General features: G+C 34.8%; 1 protein-coding gene across 2 annotated transcripts in view; it reads left to right on the top strand.

The window, feature by feature from the left end:
- Positions 1-5,587: 5,587 nt before the first annotated feature.
- Positions 5,588-21,738, top strand: part of LOC149782343 (mitofusin-2-like) — an 89,737-nt gene continuing 73,586 nt past the window's right edge. For both annotated transcript variants that reach the window (XM_089933721.1, XM_089933722.1), the window contains exons 1-5: positions 5,588-5,664; positions 9,667-9,899; positions 10,641-10,767; positions 13,126-13,294; positions 20,050-20,171. In XM_089933721.1, the coding sequence (XP_089789847.1) occupies positions 9,695-9,899; positions 10,641-10,767; positions 13,126-13,294; positions 20,050-20,171 (623 nt within the window). In that variant the 5' untranslated portion in view covers positions 5,588-5,664; positions 9,667-9,694. The remainder of the gene's footprint in view (positions 5,665-9,666; positions 9,900-10,640; positions 10,768-13,125; positions 13,295-20,049; positions 20,172-21,738) is intronic.

Here is a 21,738-nt window from a genome sequence, read left to right as displayed (position 1 = left end):
ATCAGACTACAACCGAATAAAATTCAGTGTGAAGTAATGCGCTAGATAATTTCAGAAACACCCATGAAAGACTTTCTGCGCGCGTGGAGACCAAACGATTTGATAGTTGCAAGTAGAAAGATAGTTCGTGATACACTTCAACGGGAGTTGTTTCAGTTACAACGAGAAAAGTTTCCAACGTTGCCAGTTCCGTTATGTTATCGACCAGCAGATACGCGACGGCAAAATATTGACGTTGATATACCAGGACCCTTGACTCTGTCAAGGAGGAAACAGAATCTTGTACTAAATGATATTATCACACTTGATGTTCATGTTGTTGAAGATGCTCTACGTGCTGATAAATCCCCGTGGACGCTTGGATACGCAATGACGATTCATTCATCTCAGGGATTAACTATTACTGATACAGTTGTTTGGATCGTTGATGATAGTATCGAATGGTCGAACTTGGTTTATTTTGCAGTGTCTCGAGTTAGAAAAATATATCAATTAAGACGAATCGTCAGTGATTAGTGATGACCTCGGTCGTCAAGGCCTTGACGAATGTCAAAGCGATATAATAAGAAAAAAATTATCTGGTTATAAACAGTGCGATAAAAAAAAACGCGATTTTGATCTTGATGTTGATTTTATTAATGCGCTGAAACAACAACAGAATACTCATTGTGCAAATTGTAATTGTATAATGTTATGGCGGTATCTGAAAAATGATCCAAGACGATTTACCGTAGATAGAAAAAATAACAATCTTGGTCATACACGAGAAAATATCATGTTGACCTGTCTTGAATGTAACCGACGTCAGGGTGCTGGCACCAGTGCTAGTTAAGTGATTTGGGTGGTAACTGTGTGTTATCGGGAATTACTTGTAATTGTTCACGTACAAATCCACGTTGAGGAGCAGTTGAATCCAGTCTGTAGATTGCGGGTCTACCTGAGGATCTTGTCACGGTGGATATCTTATGTGTGGTAACACTCCAAATAGGATCAGTCGCTCTTTTTTACCGCCTTCAAGTTCACCGGGCTCGTATAAATACCTAACAGTGATATTACCTAATAATGGTTGTGCTGAAAAATCACGTTGTTGTGTAGGTATGTGCGCGCTTGCAATTGCATTAATAGGTTTCATGTTGGTTGTTCGAGTAATCTCATTATTTAATGCAGTTATCACATTTGGTAATCTTGCCACCCATTCGCGAGATTCCTTCGCGTATTGATATCCAAATAACCGCTCAGCAAGTGTTCGATTAAATCGTTCAACAATTGCCTGATCACGATGAATCGCAGTATGTCCTCGTCGTATTTTGGTATTATGTTGCTTCAGTAACTATGATACTGGACCAAGAAATTCCTTGCCAGGATCAACCTGTAGCAGCTGTGGCCATCGTAGACCACCTCGTTGATAAATTCGTTTAAACGCAGAAGCAACTTCAGCAGCTGTTTTAGTTGTTAACGGTTCTGCATCCTTATATCTACTTGCAACATCAACAACAGTTAGCGCGTATTTGTACGTTTTTTTACGCACAATATCATGTGGTAAAAACAGAATATCAGCTTGATGAACTTCATTAGGAACACTGACATTGAAATGTGCAAATCGAATTTGCTTAGGACGCGGTAGGTAAATTTGCCATATTGCCTGTTTGGATAACCACGCTTTAGCAGTAGAATGTTTAACCGCTGCTGCATCAGCGAGTTTACTAATTGCTGCTTTACCCTTCCAGTATCCAACTGGTGAATAATAAATCGATTCCATTTATATATTACCAGCCCCAAGCGCTAATTTACCTTTCATCGCGGATCTTACTAACCAATTAGCTAATTTTTCTTTGATATTTTTATTTTTTATGGAATTTAGCGCATGAATTAATTTCACATCTGCAATATGCCTATGTTGTAGATCATTGCTTTTATATGCAACATCATGAGCATGGCATGCTTTTTCAATAGCGTTTATTGGTTCCTCGTCTGGTTTTGGTTGATCCCGATTATCAAGCCTGATATCGAGTCGAGTACCAGGACCGCAATAATTATATCCTGGTAGGTGTTTTTCTCCTGGGTATTTGGCCCACGGAGTCCCGGGTAATTTTGTTAATTTTGCTGCAATATCACCTCCGCGTTGCTTTTTTTTTAACGCTGACTTTGTTCCTGAATTATCACCGGGAATAAATTTAAACTTCCTTGAACCACACCGCGTACACTTACCCGTAACCGCTGATCTGTTATTTTTTGTGGTAATAGTTGTTAGTGTATCCGTCGGGGTACGCGTCCTGCACTTCACACAATATAAATCCATGGATATTTTATACAGCATTGATATAATTGATTTCTCTGCGACAAGAAAACGAGAACCTGTCAAGCACCATCCTGCGTTACCAAATTCCATCAGAATGATAATAATAGGACCATCTGGAAGTGGAAAGACACAGTTGTTACTCAGTCTTATAATGAGATGGTTAAAGTGGGATAAATTGTATTTGGTAGCCCCGTCAGTTGATGATCAACGATGTTATAATGTGCTTAAGGATTTTAATGAAAACGCGGATAACGATGTTACCGATTTTATAACCGATATTGATGAAGCACCATCAGTTGATTCCATAGACGGATTTATTAATAATTTGGTTGTATACGATGATGTGATGCTGGACAAACGATCAAATCCAGCTAGGATTTTTTCTCGAGGTAGACATAAAAACACCGATGTCATTTATGTTACTCAACGATACACACAAATACCAAAAGTGATCAGAGATAACTGTAATATTTTAGTTGTTTTTAATGGAGTTGATACACACACGTTGCGAAATATTCATCAAACCTGGTGCAGCGGTGACATGGATATAATTAAATTCAGAAATTTCTTTTCACCAGCGCAAGCTACACCGCACGGGTTTATAACAATACATTTGCACGATCCTAGAACAAGATATCGTATTGGACTTGATAAAATATTTGGATAAATTAATAGCAGCAGAGGGGCCATGACCTCAAGTTGGTTCATTTTTTTGTAATTTCACGAGTTTTCTAATTAACCGGAGTCCTCAATCATTTATTTCAAGCAAATATTCAGCTCGAAAGAAGCCTTATTTCGGTTTTTGGACGCTTCCAAAGTCGGTCTGTTCGCCCCTTCTGCTGCTATTCGAATACAACCTTTTAGTACACTTCACCTATATATCGTAACACACACACACACACACACGCACACAAGACATAACACAATTAATCTGGTTGCCGTTAGTAGGATTTGTCTCGTTTCTTTTGTCGAATACTCGAGTTCCAAACTTTGACTCGAGTGTAAGATATACCCGACTCGTACTTAGGTACCGTATGTAATACACGCTGCAACACTGCTGTAGACATATTTTGGGGTTCTTAATGTTGAAGCAAATTTGAGAGAGAGAGAGAGAGAGAGAGAGAGAGAAGGCTAATATATATTGTTTCCAACACACACACACACACACACACACACACACACTTTCTTAAGTTATGGCGAAGTTTAATTTAGAGGACATGAAGGTATATGCGTAATAGATCCAAGAGGGGCTTAAAATACGATACATTAAGCATGGGTAAATGTTAAAGACGGTAATGAATTAGCAAGGGGAAAGGTTAAAGACAATAATGGGTAAGCAATGGTAAGGTTTAAAGACAGTAATGAATTAGCATGGTGAAAGGTTAAGGACAGTAATGGGTAAGCAATGGTAAGGTTTAAAGACGGTAATGAATTAGCAAGAGGAAAGGTTAAGGACAGTAATGGGTAAGCAATGGTAAGGTTTAAAGACAAATGAATTAGCATGGGAAAAGTTTAAATACCGTATCGAGTATGCATGGAGAAAGGATAACGATGGATATGAGTAAGCTAAGCATGGGGAGAGGATAAAGACGACAATGAGCAAGCAATAAAACCGAGCACAGCCAAGTCTACAACTGATTTGTCACTGCAGGTGAAGGAAGGTGAGTATGTATAAATCGTAAGTCTCGTGAATTGCACACGATTATGTATAATATTTCCTTAGGATTATGTCCAGTATTTCAACACTATTAAGTCTAGTATTTCCATAGGATTTTAAGAACTTAACTTACATTAATTTTGAAAATGAAGTGCGGATTAGATTATATGTTATCATATCGCACAAAATGAGTATGCATAGACATAATTTCGATCACAAACGGCCATTTTGATACCGATATGTTATCCAACAGTGTAGCTCTTTTCAAGTTTAATACAATCAGCATTGGGGAGCTTGATAAAGTAGTTAGTTGTTTGTGGAGTTCGTCATTTCACAACAGTGTTCAATGAGCATTGCTGACAAATCAGAGTTTATCTCCAAAGTTCCATTTGCAATAGTAATAGCCCGGATGTGGATAACTGACCAGTAAAAGCTAGGACTCGGGATAATTCAACAGGAAAAGCTAGGGCTCTAGATAAATCAACAGTAAAAGCTAGGGCTGGGGATAATTCAACAGGAAAAGCTAGGGCTGTAGATAAATCAACAGTACAAGTTATGGCTAGTGATAAATGAACAGCAAAAATGTAGAGCTAGGGATAAATTAATAGTATATGCAAAACGCATCGTACTTCGAATAGTTTAATGTTCAGAACATAGTCTTGAGAATTTCCTAGCAACTCTATATTATTGACACAAGTCTTTTACTTATATAAAATGCGTTATTCTTCGGTACCTTCCTAATATGCGTGTGAAATGAGAGGACTATCCACCTTGCAAGATACTGAGCATATTCAGTTTAATCTCTCTCTCTCAAATTATGCTAAGTGCTTTCATTTAGAAGAGCAGTACCGAAGTTGCAGAACTTGTTGCACGACCTCGATCGCTTCGTTTACATGGCAATGTAAAATGTTTTAACTAAAATGATGGACATATGTTCTGTCGTATGTTTATGTTCTTTTGCGTCCAAAGTTGAGTTTTTTTATGTCATGATTTGGGGGTAAAAATCTAAAACCCTACCGTGATATTATTCACTTATTGACTCGGTGAAGCCAACATGTAATATATGCAAAAATGTACAATAAAGCCATACAACATATAGTAAACAACATAAAACGTAACATTTAGTATAATACATACACATTAATATATGTAAAAAAAGCACTATACGTAACGCCAATAAATACATTACGCCAGTAAGGTTATACATGCTGATTCAACCATAGTGGGGCCTATTTCCAATGGGTCCTGGCTGTTGTGTAAGATTTAGGTGGCAAAAGATTTCAGCAATGGCATATAAAGAATCCGATTAAAAAGAACAGGTTACAAGGACGGTGCACTTTAAAAATTACAAACAATACAACCAAGAAACAATTTAAATAACACAACATACACACTTAAACCAGATCGACAGTGCAATGAAAAGTGCATATCAATAGTTGTCATTAATTCAAACCATCTTTAATGCTTTCAGTCTTGAGAAATTTCAAACTGGAAACTGGGAGAATTAATGTTTCTCTAACAACAAAGTTTGATCTAAGCGTACATCGTATTTGTATGAAAGAACATTGTTCTTTGCTATTAGCGAGTTATGTCCCTTAGAAAATCGACTGGTTCACAAACTGTTGGTATTCGTCAAAGCATAGGGGGAATATATCTAAGTCATTCAAGGACATGTCGGCTACCATGTGAAAACACCAGTTTCATAATGGTAAGATTACATAGTGCATGCGTTTAGTTACCCCATAACACGCGCAAGCAATTAAAATCGTGTAACAATACATGTCCGTTCAAAGTGAATGTCCTCTATAAAAATGCACGATTTCTTTTCTCTTTACGCAATGAATATTTGATTACGCCTTTTTTCTTCTTCTGTCATGAATGTTGCATGAGCATCATTTTAAGACCGAATATGTATGCGGGTGGATCTCAGTAGAGACTACCAGTACGCATATGTGGTCCTTGTTTAAAACTGAATTGGGACATCAACCTGTGTCGATACACACCCATCCAGGCCTGTCCGGGTCGGAAAGGCACTTATTAACTTGGTTCACATTTCATGGGCAAGATACAGCCGATATTGCTAAGTGCCTTAAAAACCTACATAAACTGCCAGTACAGTATCGTTAGTTGGTTTCAGATGGCATATGAAAAAAATATAACTAAAAAATAATGAATAATCTCTTGTCTGTCCTTTTTCTCGTGCACTTATTTCATACCCATCTCCTCATTAATGTAAGAATATTCACTTTCCTATTCAAACTCTCAGTTGGTTCGTAGATGTAGAATAGGATGAGACTCTTGTTAAAGGATATTTAACCCGTTAAAAGAGTGTGATTTTCAAGATTTTGAGTTTGTATTATAAAATTTGTAAACATTTTGTCTTTATCTTTGTTAGATATGCTTTTTTTTAAATACCAAAACTTACTTGGCATAATATAGTCAAGCTTGTGCTGATGTGTTGTTAAACTTGCTCGTAAATGGCTCATTCTTTTAATTGTGTCATATAATCACTAACCATGGCTTGCACCGCTTCACGTGGAAGTTTCTTGCTACCATTTCTTGAAGATAATGAACTATCTATATGTATGATTTCAGATGTCTATCATTACAATGCTGTTGGGCATTTCTGTGCACATAAGATTTCTGTCTCCAATATTGAAGCAAAACGTATACTGAATTCGACTGATTGACGTAAATAAAATACAGCAATGTTTATCATTTGAAAAGAGGCAATTGTCACCAGAATATTTTGTTCAAAATAATATTAATTTGGACACAGGGGATACCACCCCCATGTTTTCCTGAGTCTCGATATGTCCTATTCTGCTCTCAGCGTTGAAAAGATGTAATATTTATTAATTGGGCAATAGAAATGAAATGCATTACTTAAAAACTGTTTGTCAGCATTTCATTTGAGTAATTAGGTCAGGTTTATTGCTGGTTTTACAAAATTCATAGTAATAATTCCAATAAATGGCTAGATATAACATGAAAACAAAACCGATCTTGCAAAAAAGTAAAGTTCAACCTGTTATTAAAAAAAATATGTGGAAGAGAAACAACAATGAATAAGATGTAATGTGTTTACATTGTTTTGCTGATGGAGAAAAATTTCTAAAGAATTTAGAAACAGACTATACGCCGGTGAATTTCTTGAGAATTTATATTGTAGCGGCAAGTTGACATGTTGGGTAGCAGATGATTTTGTACATGTGGGACAACTTCTTGCAATAATGGAAACTTGGATTAAAATGCAGTATTGTTTTAAAATATACATTTCCATCGTTTATTTGATGTATTTATTTGTATAATCCTAAAAGATTCATAGTAAATCAGATATTCTGGGTTACGAGTTCAAGAAGGTCATGGAGTGGGTCTTTAAGTAGACAATTAAAAATCACATTTTCATATGCATTTCGAGTTGAAATGCCGATATTTTTGTACACTTTATGAATATCACTTTTCTTAATTAAATTGCTATCATTCTTTCTTGATACAAAATGGATTTTTGACTCAAAATAACATGTGATCCAATGTTTATAGAAATGACGTATCGTTGCGCAGAATTACCAGATGTGCAGAATTGCCCAACATGGCGGTAGATGTCAGTTATGAGCAGTTTTGTTCCTGGAGCTGTTTTCGGGTTCACACATTTGAAGATCCCCTTCCACTTTTATGGCAAATGACCACACAATAACAGTACAGAGTACTTAAAGAAAAACAAATTTCAGACACAGGCCAAGTACTTGTGACTGTAAAAGACTTACAAGCCCTGACTCAAATTCTACAAGTCCTGGCTACAATTCCATGTGTCCAAAAGGGCACTGTTTATTTGACTGTTAAGAGTGCTCAAATAATTTGTTTTCTTCCGAAACTGGCTTTAACAAATCACTATCCAATTCCACTATCTCCAAACTCCAAGTCCATGTGCCCAAAATAGCCCTACTTTTTACTTTTATTTTGACACATTGTTGAAATGGCTGCAGTTTAATTGTAAAAGATAAAAACAAAATCATTTCAAATTGACGTGAGTTTTTATTCACCTCTGATTATTTTTTAACATTAAGCAATGCTTTCCTCCAGGTCCTGATGTTAACTATTATCCAATTTTCCTGTGAACAAAAAATGTGAGAGACATATGTTTTACATGCTTACCCCATCTGGAAATTTATTGATTGCTCCTTTACGCTTGTGATATTCATGAGATTTCAAAAATTTCACAATTCATCCAGAGGTGGTGAATTTTCATTAATTGTGGAACACATCAGTTTATGTGATCTCCAGCTGTACATTTTTTGCTTTGCTGTCGGCTCGATGATAATATTATATGTGTTTTCATCATGATCTGCAAGGCATTAGAGTAATTTTGTTTTCTGAATGATGCAAAAATCTCAATGTCTCGCATTCAGATTGAGAAACAGAATGAAGTTGGACAGGCATTGATCTTTCTTATCAGTAAAAACTGTTGCTTGAAGTTGTGTAAGTAGTCTTGTGATAGTTCTTTGGATGTGTCACAATTACAAACAACACTCACTTTGTATCATTTGAGCTATCAACTCTTTACACTTAAAGGATTAAAATGTAATTACTTTATGGTGAAAATATTTTATTTGAGCTTCCATAAGTCGCTAATGTTCAAGCATAGGTTAATTTTCAAAAAATCGTATTGATACAGCTTGATTTATTTGACCAGCGATGCATTATGAACTCAGGATGATCAACGGACAGCTTATTTGTTACTCGTGCTTTACAAGTGAATGTTAATTGTAGGTTATCAGTGAAATACAAAGAACAGAATAAGTATTGTTCTGTATTCATTCATCATGTGCTTCACTTTGTAAACAAAGTTGATAGCTTTCAATACAGATGGTCTTTATAATTTGGAGGGACCTACAGATTGTGCCCCATCAGGAAGTTGAATATTGGTAATTTACTAGCGGCTTTTAACAATTTTGAAATAGAAATGGAGCATTTCATTGGCAGAGTAAGGTTTCTTTAAGAAAATTTATATGACATTTGTTATGGATATTTCTGATGGGCATCTCACTTAGAATACAAGAGGGGCATGATCTAGATTTAGAGGGACATCAGGTTATCAGAGTTTTGTTAGCTCCTATATAAAAGAGGTGATTCTCACAAAGAAAGAATTCTGAAACTGATCAGTATTACTTTGGTCTGTATATGTTTTGCTAATGTAATCATCCATGATGTAGAGATCCCACTAGCAATTCCATATTAACAGTCAATCCCACTAATAATTCCATATTAATTATTATCTGTCAATCCCACTAACAACTCCATATTAACAGTCAATCCCACTAACAATTCCACATTAACAGTCAATCCCACTAACAATTCCATATTAATAGTCAATCCCACTAACAATTCCATATTAACAGTCAATCCCACATACAATTCCACATTAACAGTCAATCCCACTAACAATTCCACATTAACAGTCAATCCCGCTAACAATTCCATATTAACAGTCAATCCCACTAACAATTCCATATTAACAGTCAATCAGATCACATGATCTCAGAAGTGCCTTTCATGTAAAATGATAACTTCAAATTGGTTTATCACAGCTAAACCAAAATATGTTGTACATCTTGCTGATGAACACCAAACAATTACAATAAATAAATCTGTCATCATTATTCCCTGGTTTCTGTTTTGATTTATCTGTGAATATTTCATTCTACTTTAGGTCTTCAGCCATTCATAAGAGCAGAAGAATGTCTGGTTATGTGACAAGAATGGAGGAGAAGGCACCTCAGATGGGCCAGGGAGATGCTGGGAGCTCAGGACAGAGAAGTCTAGGAAATGGGCGGCAATCACCCAGCTCCCCCCTGAAATTGTTTGGCCAAGCCAAGAAAACAGTTAATGAAATCTTCAAAGATATAGCAGACTATATTGTTGATGTTGACAGCTTTGTGCATGGTGAGAACTTTGTTCCTTTGATTTGGATGTTTGTTTCTATTTAAATGGAAATTTAAAAGCATAGGCCATCATTTTTTCTTCTTCATCTCACTGAATTTCATTAAAAGATTTCAATTTCTGCTTTGATTGTCATTTGAACAGTAGTTTATAAAAATGAACTGAATTAGAAATTGTAAAGCAAATTTTGGTTGTAAAGAGGCATTAATTTATTTCCTTGTTAGAGAATTAGATGCACCCTGTATTGAGAAAATTTCATGCAGTCTAATTATGCAGCAGAATTGTTTCTCTGCATCACACAATACAAGTTGTTTTATTTGTGTTTTTTTTTAGTTTCTGTACTACTTGCAGCATTGGTGTCAAATTTGGTTTTGTACATCCATACATCAGTATGTTCATCTATTCAGGCGAGGATGTTATTATGACTACACTGTAAATGAATGTGTTGGTAACCTAATTAGATTAAATGTCAATAAAAACGATTATTCTAATTTATGCCATTTATTGCAACCATTACGACTTAGCCTATTTTTGTGAAAACAATGCTTAGCATTATTGCAGCAAAACCTTTTGATATTAGAGAAATTATTTTGTTTGGTATGTTTGTATGCATAGATGTAGATGGCTGGGTTAAATCTGGCCGAATCTGTGGGACAGTTTTGATGTGCACTTTGTGTGACTGTTGGTGATACATTTGATGTTTATTTTTTGTTGTTTTTTTACTACATGTAAAATTTGTTTCAGAAATATGTCAGAGTGGCTGCATTGAAGGGATTGACTTTCAGGATACAATCAGAGGCTTCAGGGAGAAAGTGAAAGGCATAATGGAAGTCCTTGGCAGGGATCATATGAAAGTTGTATTTTTTGGAAGGTATGTGTTAATTCTGGGTTGGCTTTTGTCTTGTCGGTTCATTTGAACTCCAAACTTTAAGAGAGAATAACTGACTCCCAGAAACACATGAAAATATTTTGGGGATTTCCAGCTTTTTAAAAGTGATGTTTAGTTTTTAAAAATTGAGACATTTGAATCGATTTTCCTGAAAAAATTAAAAGAGAAATGCTGTCTGGGTTATGGCAAAGAAACAGAGATAGCATCCACCTGCCAGTCATTCTAAAATAGCTTGTTGATGCCTGAGTGTTCAAGCACATTGTTTGCAAGATGATATTAACTTGGGCCATCATAAAAAGCACATTTTTAGAGATTGGTTATTCTTAAGATTTTTTTGTTTCCATGCAAAACAGCACTTATTGCATTTATGCTGAAAAGTAACTGGGAGGGTCATACAGCTGGTTTATTATTGTTCCATTCCAAAAATAATGCAACCCTTTTAGTTCAGAAAAAATAGAGAATGGAAGTTAGGATGTTTAGTTTTGCTTTGAAAGATGTAACAGAAATGGCCATTTTATGGACAAAAGTTTTTAGAAAACATCTTAATTTAGGGTAAAATAACAGTTTTATGAGCCAGATTGCTAAACAGTTATGGCTTCTGGATTGATCCATTCACCCATCCATCCATCCCATCCATCCATTTGGTGCCAGCAATGTGGATAGTTTTCACTCTTGGCTCATTTTATCAGACATTGTCTCTTGTTGAGTCACACAACTTAGTATGTAAATATGTAATAAGAGCTACAGTCATCTTTAGGTCACTGACCATTATTTTATGGTTCAGTTATTTGTGCTAAAGTTAGCGTTACATTTCTTTAACTGAGTTACTCTAGATTAGGTTATGAATTTAACTAAGTTTATCTGGCACTGTGTAACTTTGGATAAAGATGCATTATGAGAAATACTAGCCACATCAGTCAAAATTAGGTCAGTGTGACTTGTATTTCCCATGGAAGTGGCTAGTTTTTATTTGTATTTTAGCTTAGATGTTTCTCAGATGTTAATGCTTGCAGAGTAGTGTAACATGATTGCTGACAGAATAATGTAACATGATATGTAGATGCAATTTGAAGAGTGTTACATCCTTAAGTAAAAAATGCAGCTCACTGTGACCTATAATTCACATTTTGGTGACTGCTTTAATCTTTGCAATCAGGTTTTTTTAAAGACACTATTAATGCAGAATGATGGAACTTGATACATAGGATATATCACACGAAGTATTATACCATATAAATAAAACAAAGCTTTTCAATCAAGCCATACTTCCATTAGTGGTTTTCCTTATTTTGTAACATTTTGCAGTATTTTTTGTAAATGTGCTATGTGTAGATGAAAGCAGAAATTCATTTTTTTACTTTTCTCTTTTTTAAAAAAAAAATATCTCTGCTTCGAGAGCAAGGAATTTTAGGAATCAGTTCTGTATGTCCTTGCATCTGTCTGTCCATACGTCGTCTGCTCCAGTGGCCTAGTGGTTAGTGGTTAGAGCATTTGCCTCAGATATGGGAGGTTGTGGGTTTGATCCCTGACTGAGTCATACCAGAGACTTACAAAAATGGTATTAACAGCTGCCTCGCTTGGCACTCAGCATTAAGAGGTTAGTGTTAGGACTAGTTGGCCTGGTGTCAGAAAATGTGACAGGATGGGATATCATACTACATGTCTGCGGCATGATGCCCCAGTGCTAGACATCACTCTAAACTGTCACATCATAGCGATATGACTGAAAAATTGTTAAAGCTGCATTAAAAATCCAAATAACACACACTGTCCATACATTGATTTAACCTTCATCTTGCCTACCTAGTCTCTATTTACTATATTACCATGCCTATTGGCATCATGCTTGCACTTCAAGTACATCCTGCCAATCTAGGCTATAACTTCTATATTACTACATCTACTGGCATTGGACTTACACTTTATGTACATCCTGAGATGACTGTGTCACACCTGAAAATAATCAACGTGGACAACCTTTCAGAAATTAGAATTTCATAAAATTCTGTTGAGGCTCAGTTTTTGAAACTCTTTCAACTGTTAAACTGATTTTTGTGATAAATATGTGTTGCACAACAATTCTAGATTGCATTGACCTACAATCCGGGGTTTATTTGACATTGCTCAAAATGTGAGCTTGTATTTCTATTCCAGTTTCATCGTACATGTAGCTATGAAGCTTAGTTTAAAGTTTGTATCATAGGAAAAGGTACCATGCACCAAACCACTGTTGTGTGACCAACTTTTGTTTTTACGTTTCCTAAAAGATGCTAATTTGTGACACAGAAGCAGTAGGAGTAGTTTAGCTTTGTTTACTTTCAACTCTGCATTTTTTACCAGGACTTCTAATGGGAAAAGCACTGTGATAAACGCTATGCTGCGTGAGAAGATCCTGCCTAGTGGAATTGGTCACACTACCAACTGTTTCCTGCAGGTGGAGGGAGGAACGGATTCCCAGGAGGCTTTTCTGCTGACAGAGGACCAGCCAGATGAACAAAAGAGTATCCAAGTATGCTAGAGGCCAGAATCTCGTCAATACAAAACACAGCTTAATTGATTCAGAGATCTGTTACTTTTTAAAACAATTGTGGGTGGAAGGATGGTATTGTGTTTCTAATATAACTTTAAATGTTGGGGTTATATATATTCCTGAAAAGTTTCAGATTCTGGGTTTTGTTTGAAACTTTGGTCCATTATATTTTCTTCATCAGATTGAACCACTTCAAGAGCACCATGGGTCCAATCAGTATTGTTACGTATATCTGATTTAATTCATTTATTTTACTTTAATTGTTTGTCAGTTTTAAATTTTTATTCTATTATATGCTATTATGATGTAAATTTAATCACTAGAGATGATACTTTTTCAGACAATTGTTTGACCTTGACTGTTAGTTTATTAACACCAGGTAATGATCTAAATTCTGACCTTGTTTCAGAACTTGTAGCTACTTTCATAAACAAGTTCTATTTTATTTTAAAATGATTGGTTGTTTCCAAGGTCATGATGGGATTACATTTAAGATGTAAACAATTTTTTTATTTTTTATTTCATGGAGTGAAGATGATTGGTTTTCTTCAGGGTCATTTTTGGTGTACATGACATAAACACGTTTACATTACCTCCCCCTTCGATTTCGCAATTACGGTTTTTCCATTGCGCGCATTTGTTAGTTTTAATAGGGATGCTTTGAGAGAGAATTCTCAGTTTTGGGCTTTTTTTATACTGATGTAAAGTTATTTTGTTGTAGCCAGATTTTAAGTTATCATTTCAGATCTGTTGGATTTCAAAAGGATTAATTCTTTATTCTCTGGATATATTTTGAGAAGTGCTCACAGAAATTTTGAAAAGACATTGCTTACAAATTTAATTTGGATTTCCAACACTGGACTGCCATTATTTGTATTTCTACAAGGAACTGTAGAAGCACAGTACTGACTACTGTAGTCATCGTCATCCATCTTGGATTTTCCATCAGGATTTGAACTTGAAATTATTAGAACATTTATTACTTGGACATTTGCAATTTAATTTGATGATTATTCTTAGATTATTTTTGGATTTGATTCTTGAAACCATAAGTTCTCCATTTTTCAGTTTGTTACATAATTTGTTCAGGAAAATAAATTATTTGTTAAATTTTAAAAAGCTTAGAGTGTTACTGTGTATTTGAACCTAAACACTTACCATAGAATTTGGGTAGCTCATCCGAAATTTTTGTATTCTGGCTATTTTTTGAGATTTGAATTCCTTTAGTTTTTGAAATCTTTTTCTAAAATGGCATCAGAAGTGGAAATCTTTCTTTCAAATCCTACCCAGGAACAGTTAAATCTTTTCAAAAAAAGATGATTTGATTCAACTTGCCAGAAAATACGATCTTTCTGAGGTAAAGGCTTCCTTAACAAAACAGGAAATAAGAAATAATTTGGTTCAGTATTTGGTAGAAAATAATGTTTTGGATAAAAGTGCTTTGGTTTCAGTCAGTAAGTCTGTATCAGACTCTGACAGAAAAATGAAGGAATTAGAATTAATATACAAGGTGGAATTGGAGTTGAGGAAGCCGGAGCTTCAGAAAGATGAAGAAAAACAAATGCAGTTGCAATTGGAAATAGAAAAAGAACATATGAAATTGGGGAAAGAGAAAGAACAAATGAAATTGGAGAAAGAGAAAGAACAACTGATATTGGAGAAAGAAAAAGAAAATTGCAATTACAGACAGAAGAAAAAGAAAAAGAAAGACAAATGCAAGAAAAATAAATGCAGTTACAATATGAGAAAGAGGAGAGAGAGAGACAAGAAAAAAAGAAAGAAAGACAAATGCAGTTACAAAAAGAACAAATACAAATGCAAAGAGAGAAGGAAGAGAGGGAATATCAATATAGAATGCAAGAAATGGAACTTTCAAGTGAAAAGCACATTCATACTTCAAATCCAAATTTAAGTTTTGATCTTGCAAAGAATATTAGATTAGTATCCCCTTTCAGAGAAAAAGAAGTAGACAAATATTTTCGTTATTTTGAAAAAGTTGTTGAAAATTTGAAGTGGTCAAGGGAGCATTAGTTTCAATTATTACAGTGTATACTCACTGGTAAAGCTAGTGATATTTACCATTCACTATCAGTTCAACAAAGTGGTGACTGTGATACTGTCAAAGAATGCATCTTAAGGGTTATGAGTTAGTCTCAGAAGCTTATCGGCAAAAATTCAGAAACTATAGAAAAGAAGCTGGACAAACTAATGTCAAATTTGCTAGAGAAAAAGAGCAGTTACTTGATAGATGGTGCTTAGCCAAGAAAGTTGAACAAGATTATGAAAGTCTTATATTACTCAAAGAGTTCAAAAACTGTGTATATAGTGACATCAAGTCTTATTCTAATGAGCATCAGATTAAAACCTTGGAAAATGCTGCTTGTGTTGCTGATGAGTATTCTTTAACTCATAAAATTCCTTTTTTAAGTAAGACTTCTACACAACAGTCTTTTGGCGGAAAAGTATTTCAGCCTAATACAAGCCCTTCTAAAACTCAAACTGGCACAACTTCACAATATCAAACTTCGGAGAAGCTTGATTCAAGATCCTTGTCTCTTCCTACTTGTACCTATTGCAAGAAAAAAGGACGTTATTTCTGATTTCTACAAATTGAAAAATAGGCATCAGAATAAAGAAGACCTATTCCAAATGCTTTTATTTCTAAGAGTTCAAGGTCATGGTCATGTATTGAAAGCAATATATTTGTTGGGTCTAACAAACCTTAGTCTGATTTGATTATGGAGAATTATGAACCATTCATATCAAATGGTTCTATATCACTCTCGGGTGATTTGGCCAATCCAATCCCTATTAAAATTTTAAGGGACACAGGAGCTACTCAGAGTCTTTTATTGTCAGGTACTTTGCCTTTTTGTGAGAAATCTTCTAATGAGAGTGTTCTTATTCAGGGAGTAGAGTGTGGCTTCATTAATGTTCCACTCCATTGTGTAAATTTGTCATCAGACTTAGTTTCATGATCCACGACAGTCGGAATGGTCTCTGTTTTACCCATTGAGGGCATTCGTTTATTACTAGGCAACAACATAGCTGGAGACAAGGTTGTGGTTAATTCACTTCTAACTGACAAGACTTGCTTGGATCAGAAAGTTGATCCAATTGAAAAAGAATTCCCTGATGTATTTACAGCATGTGACACATGTATTGGTCAGGCTTTTGATGAAGTCATTTTCACTCCTCGTTTGGATTAATCAGAAGGTATTGATCACAGTGATCCTCTTTAAACGACCTATTCTCTTTATTCCAAGCAGGGTGATAATAGGCAATCACTTGTCATCGAACAGGAAAAAGATCCTGAGATCTCCTGTTTGTTTCAGAAGGCCGTTAGTGAAACTGAAGCTACTGAAGTTCCTGTCTGTTATTTCATTAAAAATGAAATTCTTATGAGAAAATGGAGACCTCCTGAGGTACCTGCTGATGACAAATGCTCAGTGAACTATCAGATTGTAGTTCCAAAATCTTACAGACAGGAAATACTTAGTCTGGCCCATGAAACTCCATTGGCTGGTCATTTAGGGATCAATAAAACTTATCGCAAGATCTTAACTCATTTCTATTGTCCAAAAATCAAGAGTGATGCTGGTAAATACTGTAGATCTTGTCATACCTGTCAAATGGTAGGAAAACCAAATCAGAAAATTTTCAAGGCTCATCTACAACCTATTCCTGCCTTGGACGAACAATTTAGTAGAATTATGGCAGATTGTGTTGGTCCCTAACCTAAGACCAAGTCAGGTAACCAATACCTGTTGACCATTATGTGTGCGTCAACAAGGTTTCCAGAGGCAATTCACTTGAGGAATATAAAATCAAAAATAATAGTAAAAGCATTGATAAAGTCTTTTACTCAATTTGGCCTTTCTAACTGTATCCAATTGTGTCAAGGGTAAAATTTTAGGTCGGGAACTATTGTATTTGAATTTGGCATTCAGCAATTTAAGTCAGAAGTGCATTTATGGTTTGACAGAACTTAAATGGAGAGAACTTTTGAATTTTTTAATAGTGGTGTTCTGTCTTTCTTGCTCCTTCATCAGATTTTTCTTTGGATTAGATATTACGGCCCTTACAAAGTTAAGAAGAAAATGAATGAGTTAAATTATAATATTAGTGTTCCTGGGATCTAAATAAATTATAGAAGTACCATTATATTGAAAGAGATAGCCAGGTTTAACAAACAATTAATTTAGTTGACACAAGTTTTAACCATAATGGCTTTCCTGAATCAGATTGTTTACCTGCTTGTGAAATACACTATTTTCTTGCATGTATTTTGTAAAAAAAAAATTTTTCAGGAATGGCATTTGTCAATTAAAACATAAATTTAATATATTGGGTAAAATAAATAAAAACTAAATATTAAAGATCAAATTAAAAGTTGACAGGGTTCCCGCACAGGTCTAGAATTCTGGAAAATATCTTAAATTTTTAAATTGTTTTTCGAAGCCTTGAAAAGGATTGGAAAAATGTAAAAATGACTGAAACGTCTGGAAAAAGTCTTAAATTTTTGTTGTTCTGGAAACTGGAAAACATGACTGCTCTGTTTGGAGCTCTTCGGGCATTACTGTAGAACACAACATCTCAGGACGTGTAGAGGTCATAAATTTGTGGGAGAAGGCCATGCAGTTTTGACTGGTGTTTGCTGACTCGTTGAGGATTAATCAACATCAACATTGTTACATCTGAATATATTCATGGTTTAAAGATCTGCTGTCTATATTTAGCGTATGTGACATTGGGCCTTATGTACAACATATTTGGCAGAAATAAACGAGAATATAAATTTTCAAAATGCAGTAAAACTAAATAAACGAATATGTACCCTGACCTACAACTACTTTTTAAATACTTTGGATATCATTTTACAAAACTATTGCTACAATGTATGAGAATATTTGCGGAAAACTAACAAATTACATCTTATAATAGGTCAACCTTACTAGCAAGAACAGTAACTCTTCCCAGCATGTGGGTCCATAAAAATGTAAATAATGGCAACAGTATGGCATAAAGTGAGTTCAAAAACACACAAAAACTCATTTATGACAAAGCTAACCAAGGAATCAGATGATACACATGTGTTTTTATTTATTATACTAAATCTGTTGAAAACATTTGGTACCATTTTTTTGTGTGTGATGTATTTTCAAGGTTAGACTTGGACTTGTATTTGCAAATGAGGGGTGATATCTAGAGGCATTGGAAGGCCTATTTAATTTAAAATTAATATAGACAACAAGAGGTAAAATTTAAATTATTCTGAAGGAAACAAAATCAGTTCATGGCATGTATTGTGAATACCAATCTATTCTGAATATTGAGATTATAAAGAAAAAAGCAGTTGATCTGTACATATCATTTTTTTAAAAAAGTAAGATAATAATATTTCATGAGAACTCTTTTCCAGTTCCTTCTCTCGCACCCTCTGATTTCAGAATTTAATACTGTATCATGAACTGTATAATATTGCTCAAATGTAATTGGAATTATTTAGAAAGTACCAAAAATTTGACATCTAAAATTTAATGTTGCAACACACACATTTTACACCATAGAAATTCAGATTTACTGTAATAATAAATTGGTGGAAAACCTGTATCTATCAGTATGAAAGAGTGAATAAGGAATTTTTCAAGAATTTTGTCCATGTGAAAGACCTCTTTTGTAGATTTGTTGAAATATTCAGTGTAAGTTTTTTTCTTCTGATTCTTTATTCTTTGTCATTAATTTTAAAGATATCAAAATTGACCAAAATTATCTTATAATTTAGTTCTAAAGTGGCATTTTATGTTTACTAAATTGTGATTTCAGATGAACATGTATATGTTTAAAAATATTGTAATGATCATGCACTGTTTTAAGAGTAAGATATAATTTCAACTTTTGTATGACTTGTCATTATGGTATTTATAAAAAAAATGATTGTGGGAGGGCACTTAAACAAGGAACAAAAAGGCTTCAGAAGTACCCATATGTAAAAAAATATGTAAATGTTGGCTGGAAATAATTTGAAGTTGAGTTTTTTCTAAAAGTGACCAAGACCAATATCAGAAATGGTGGATGGTGCATGTGTTTCAGTGCTTTCTGAGAATTTATCTTAAAAGATATCATGAACATGAGTTCATTTATCTGAAAAGATATCATGAACATGAGTTTATCTGAAAAGATATGAACATGAGTTTATTTATATGAAAAGATATCATGAACATGAGTTCATTTATATGAAAAGATATCGTGAACATGAGTTTATTTATATGAAAAGATATCATGAACATGAGTTCATTTATATGAAAAGATATGAACATGAGTTCATTTATCTGAAAAGATATGAACATGAACTCATTTATCTGAAAAGATATGAACATGAGTTCATTTATCTGAAAAGATATCATGAACATGAGTTCATTTATATGAAAAGATATCATGAACATGAGTTCATCTTTAGATTCAACTCATTCAAATTAACCAGAAAATTTCTGTTTTTATTTATTCCAAAATTCTGAAAAATTCATCCTCTGTTGCTATCATTAGGTCAATAAATTTGTCACGTGGTTAAGTCTGGAGATTTTTATTTTCTTCGGGTCTGGAAAAGGTCTGAAATCTTTTCCTGAATTTGTGGCAGGAACCCTGAGTTGACCTTTGACTTTATAATGATGCAGTTTAAATATTAATGGTCCCTTATTAAGTGAAGTGTATGGTCATATTTTATTTGTTTCCAGTCAATAAAGCAACTGGCTCATGCCCTCAGCTCTGTGAAGTTGGAGTCCAATTCTCTGATTAGAATTGTCTGGCCGAAAGAGAAATGTCGTCTGCTGAAGGAAGACGTTGTGTTTGTTGACAGGTAATATAGTGGAGATTGGTCACGTTCATGCACCATATCCAACAAATTTTGAAATAAGGCAATCTGTAAAATAATCTGGCAGTCCAGGTTAAATTCATGGCACCAAAGGGGGATATTAAAAGCACATGAATATGAAGCTGTTTGCATAAAAACTATCAATTAACCTTCATATGTGTCCATAACAATTGTTATGATAAAATGTTGCTATAGGGATGCTTTGATAAATCATACAAGTTTCACATTATCTTTTAGTGGCACTTGGCTACTCGACTTATATATATCATAGCCCATATCTAGCATTTTGGTAGCACTGAGGTCTGGGTACAAGAGTTGTGTGCCCCTGGTGAAACATGATTAACTGATGTTGGAATGTCCATATGACTTGTACAGTAATAACTTTCATGTTTTTAACACAGATGGATATCCTGATGTGGAGTTTGGTGCAGGTATGTTGTTGTTGTTGTTGTGGTGTTTAACGCCATTTTTCAGCACACGATAGGCTATACCTGGCAGCCAGTAGTAATGGTGGAAGAAGAACCTGGGAAAACCCCGGAAAGAACCACCGACCCATGAGAAGCTACTGGCAAGCTTTCTCACATATCAACATTGGCCGAATCCATGACTCGAAGCCACGTAGACAGAGGTGAAATGGCAGTGGTCCGTAACGGGGGGCGCTTTAGACCACTTGGCCACTTGGGACCCCGGTGTAGGTATGGATTGGTAATATTTTCTGTTGTTAACACAGATATCTGATTAGGAGGTGGGTGTGGGTATGGATTGGTAGTGGTTTCTGTTGTTAACACAGATATCCTCATTAGGAGGTGGGTGCGGGTATGGATTGGTAATATTTTCTGTTGTTAACACAGATATCCTGATTGGGAGGTGGGTGTGGGTGTGGGTTGGTAGTGGTTTCTGTTTTCAACTACCAGTTTACACCATTAGGATCATTCTGTCAGATTCTGATATTCAGGTCAGGTGTAATTTTGTAATTGAACCATAACTTGATCCTCAGTATATATATTACAGAAAATCTTGTGATATCAGATTGTTTTATTTTTTTGAGTTCATACATGGTCATTTGTTTCCTGAAATCAAATGAATATTGATCAGTCATGAATCACATCAGCTTAGGATCATGATTCACATACAAGAGTGCAAGAAAGATGTCCAATTACAAGTGGCTGATGAGAATCATACATTGAAAACAAATATGTCCATCATAAATAGAATATACAAGGCATCAAAAATGCCTTATAGACTTTTTCTTTAAATCAGTAAGATTTGATGTAAAGAATACATGTGATGAAATTTGTGAAATATTCCTAGTTTTATGTTTAGGTTCAAATTTTTTATTTGCCTGCCATTTTCTAGCTTGATGTTCGTTCATTACCAATTTCATTTCTGCACAATAAATTAACCCTTTACCTCATGCAAGCATCTTTGGACGCCTCTACACCACTTGCATGGAAGCACCTTTTGACGCCTCAACTCAAGTCGCATGGAAGCGCCTTTTGACTTCAGATGTAAACTTCAGCCATTTTAAGCCGGTTTTCATAGAGCCATCTGC

The sequence above is a fragment of the Sinohyriopsis cumingii genome, chromosome 15 (genome assembly GCF_028554795.1).
Source record: "Sinohyriopsis cumingii isolate HCF-2022 chromosome 15, ASM2855479v2, whole genome shotgun sequence".
NCBI lineage: Eukaryota > Metazoa > Mollusca > Bivalvia > Unionida > Unionidae > Sinohyriopsis > Sinohyriopsis cumingii.
This window is presented reverse-complemented; position numbering and strand designations above follow the sequence as displayed.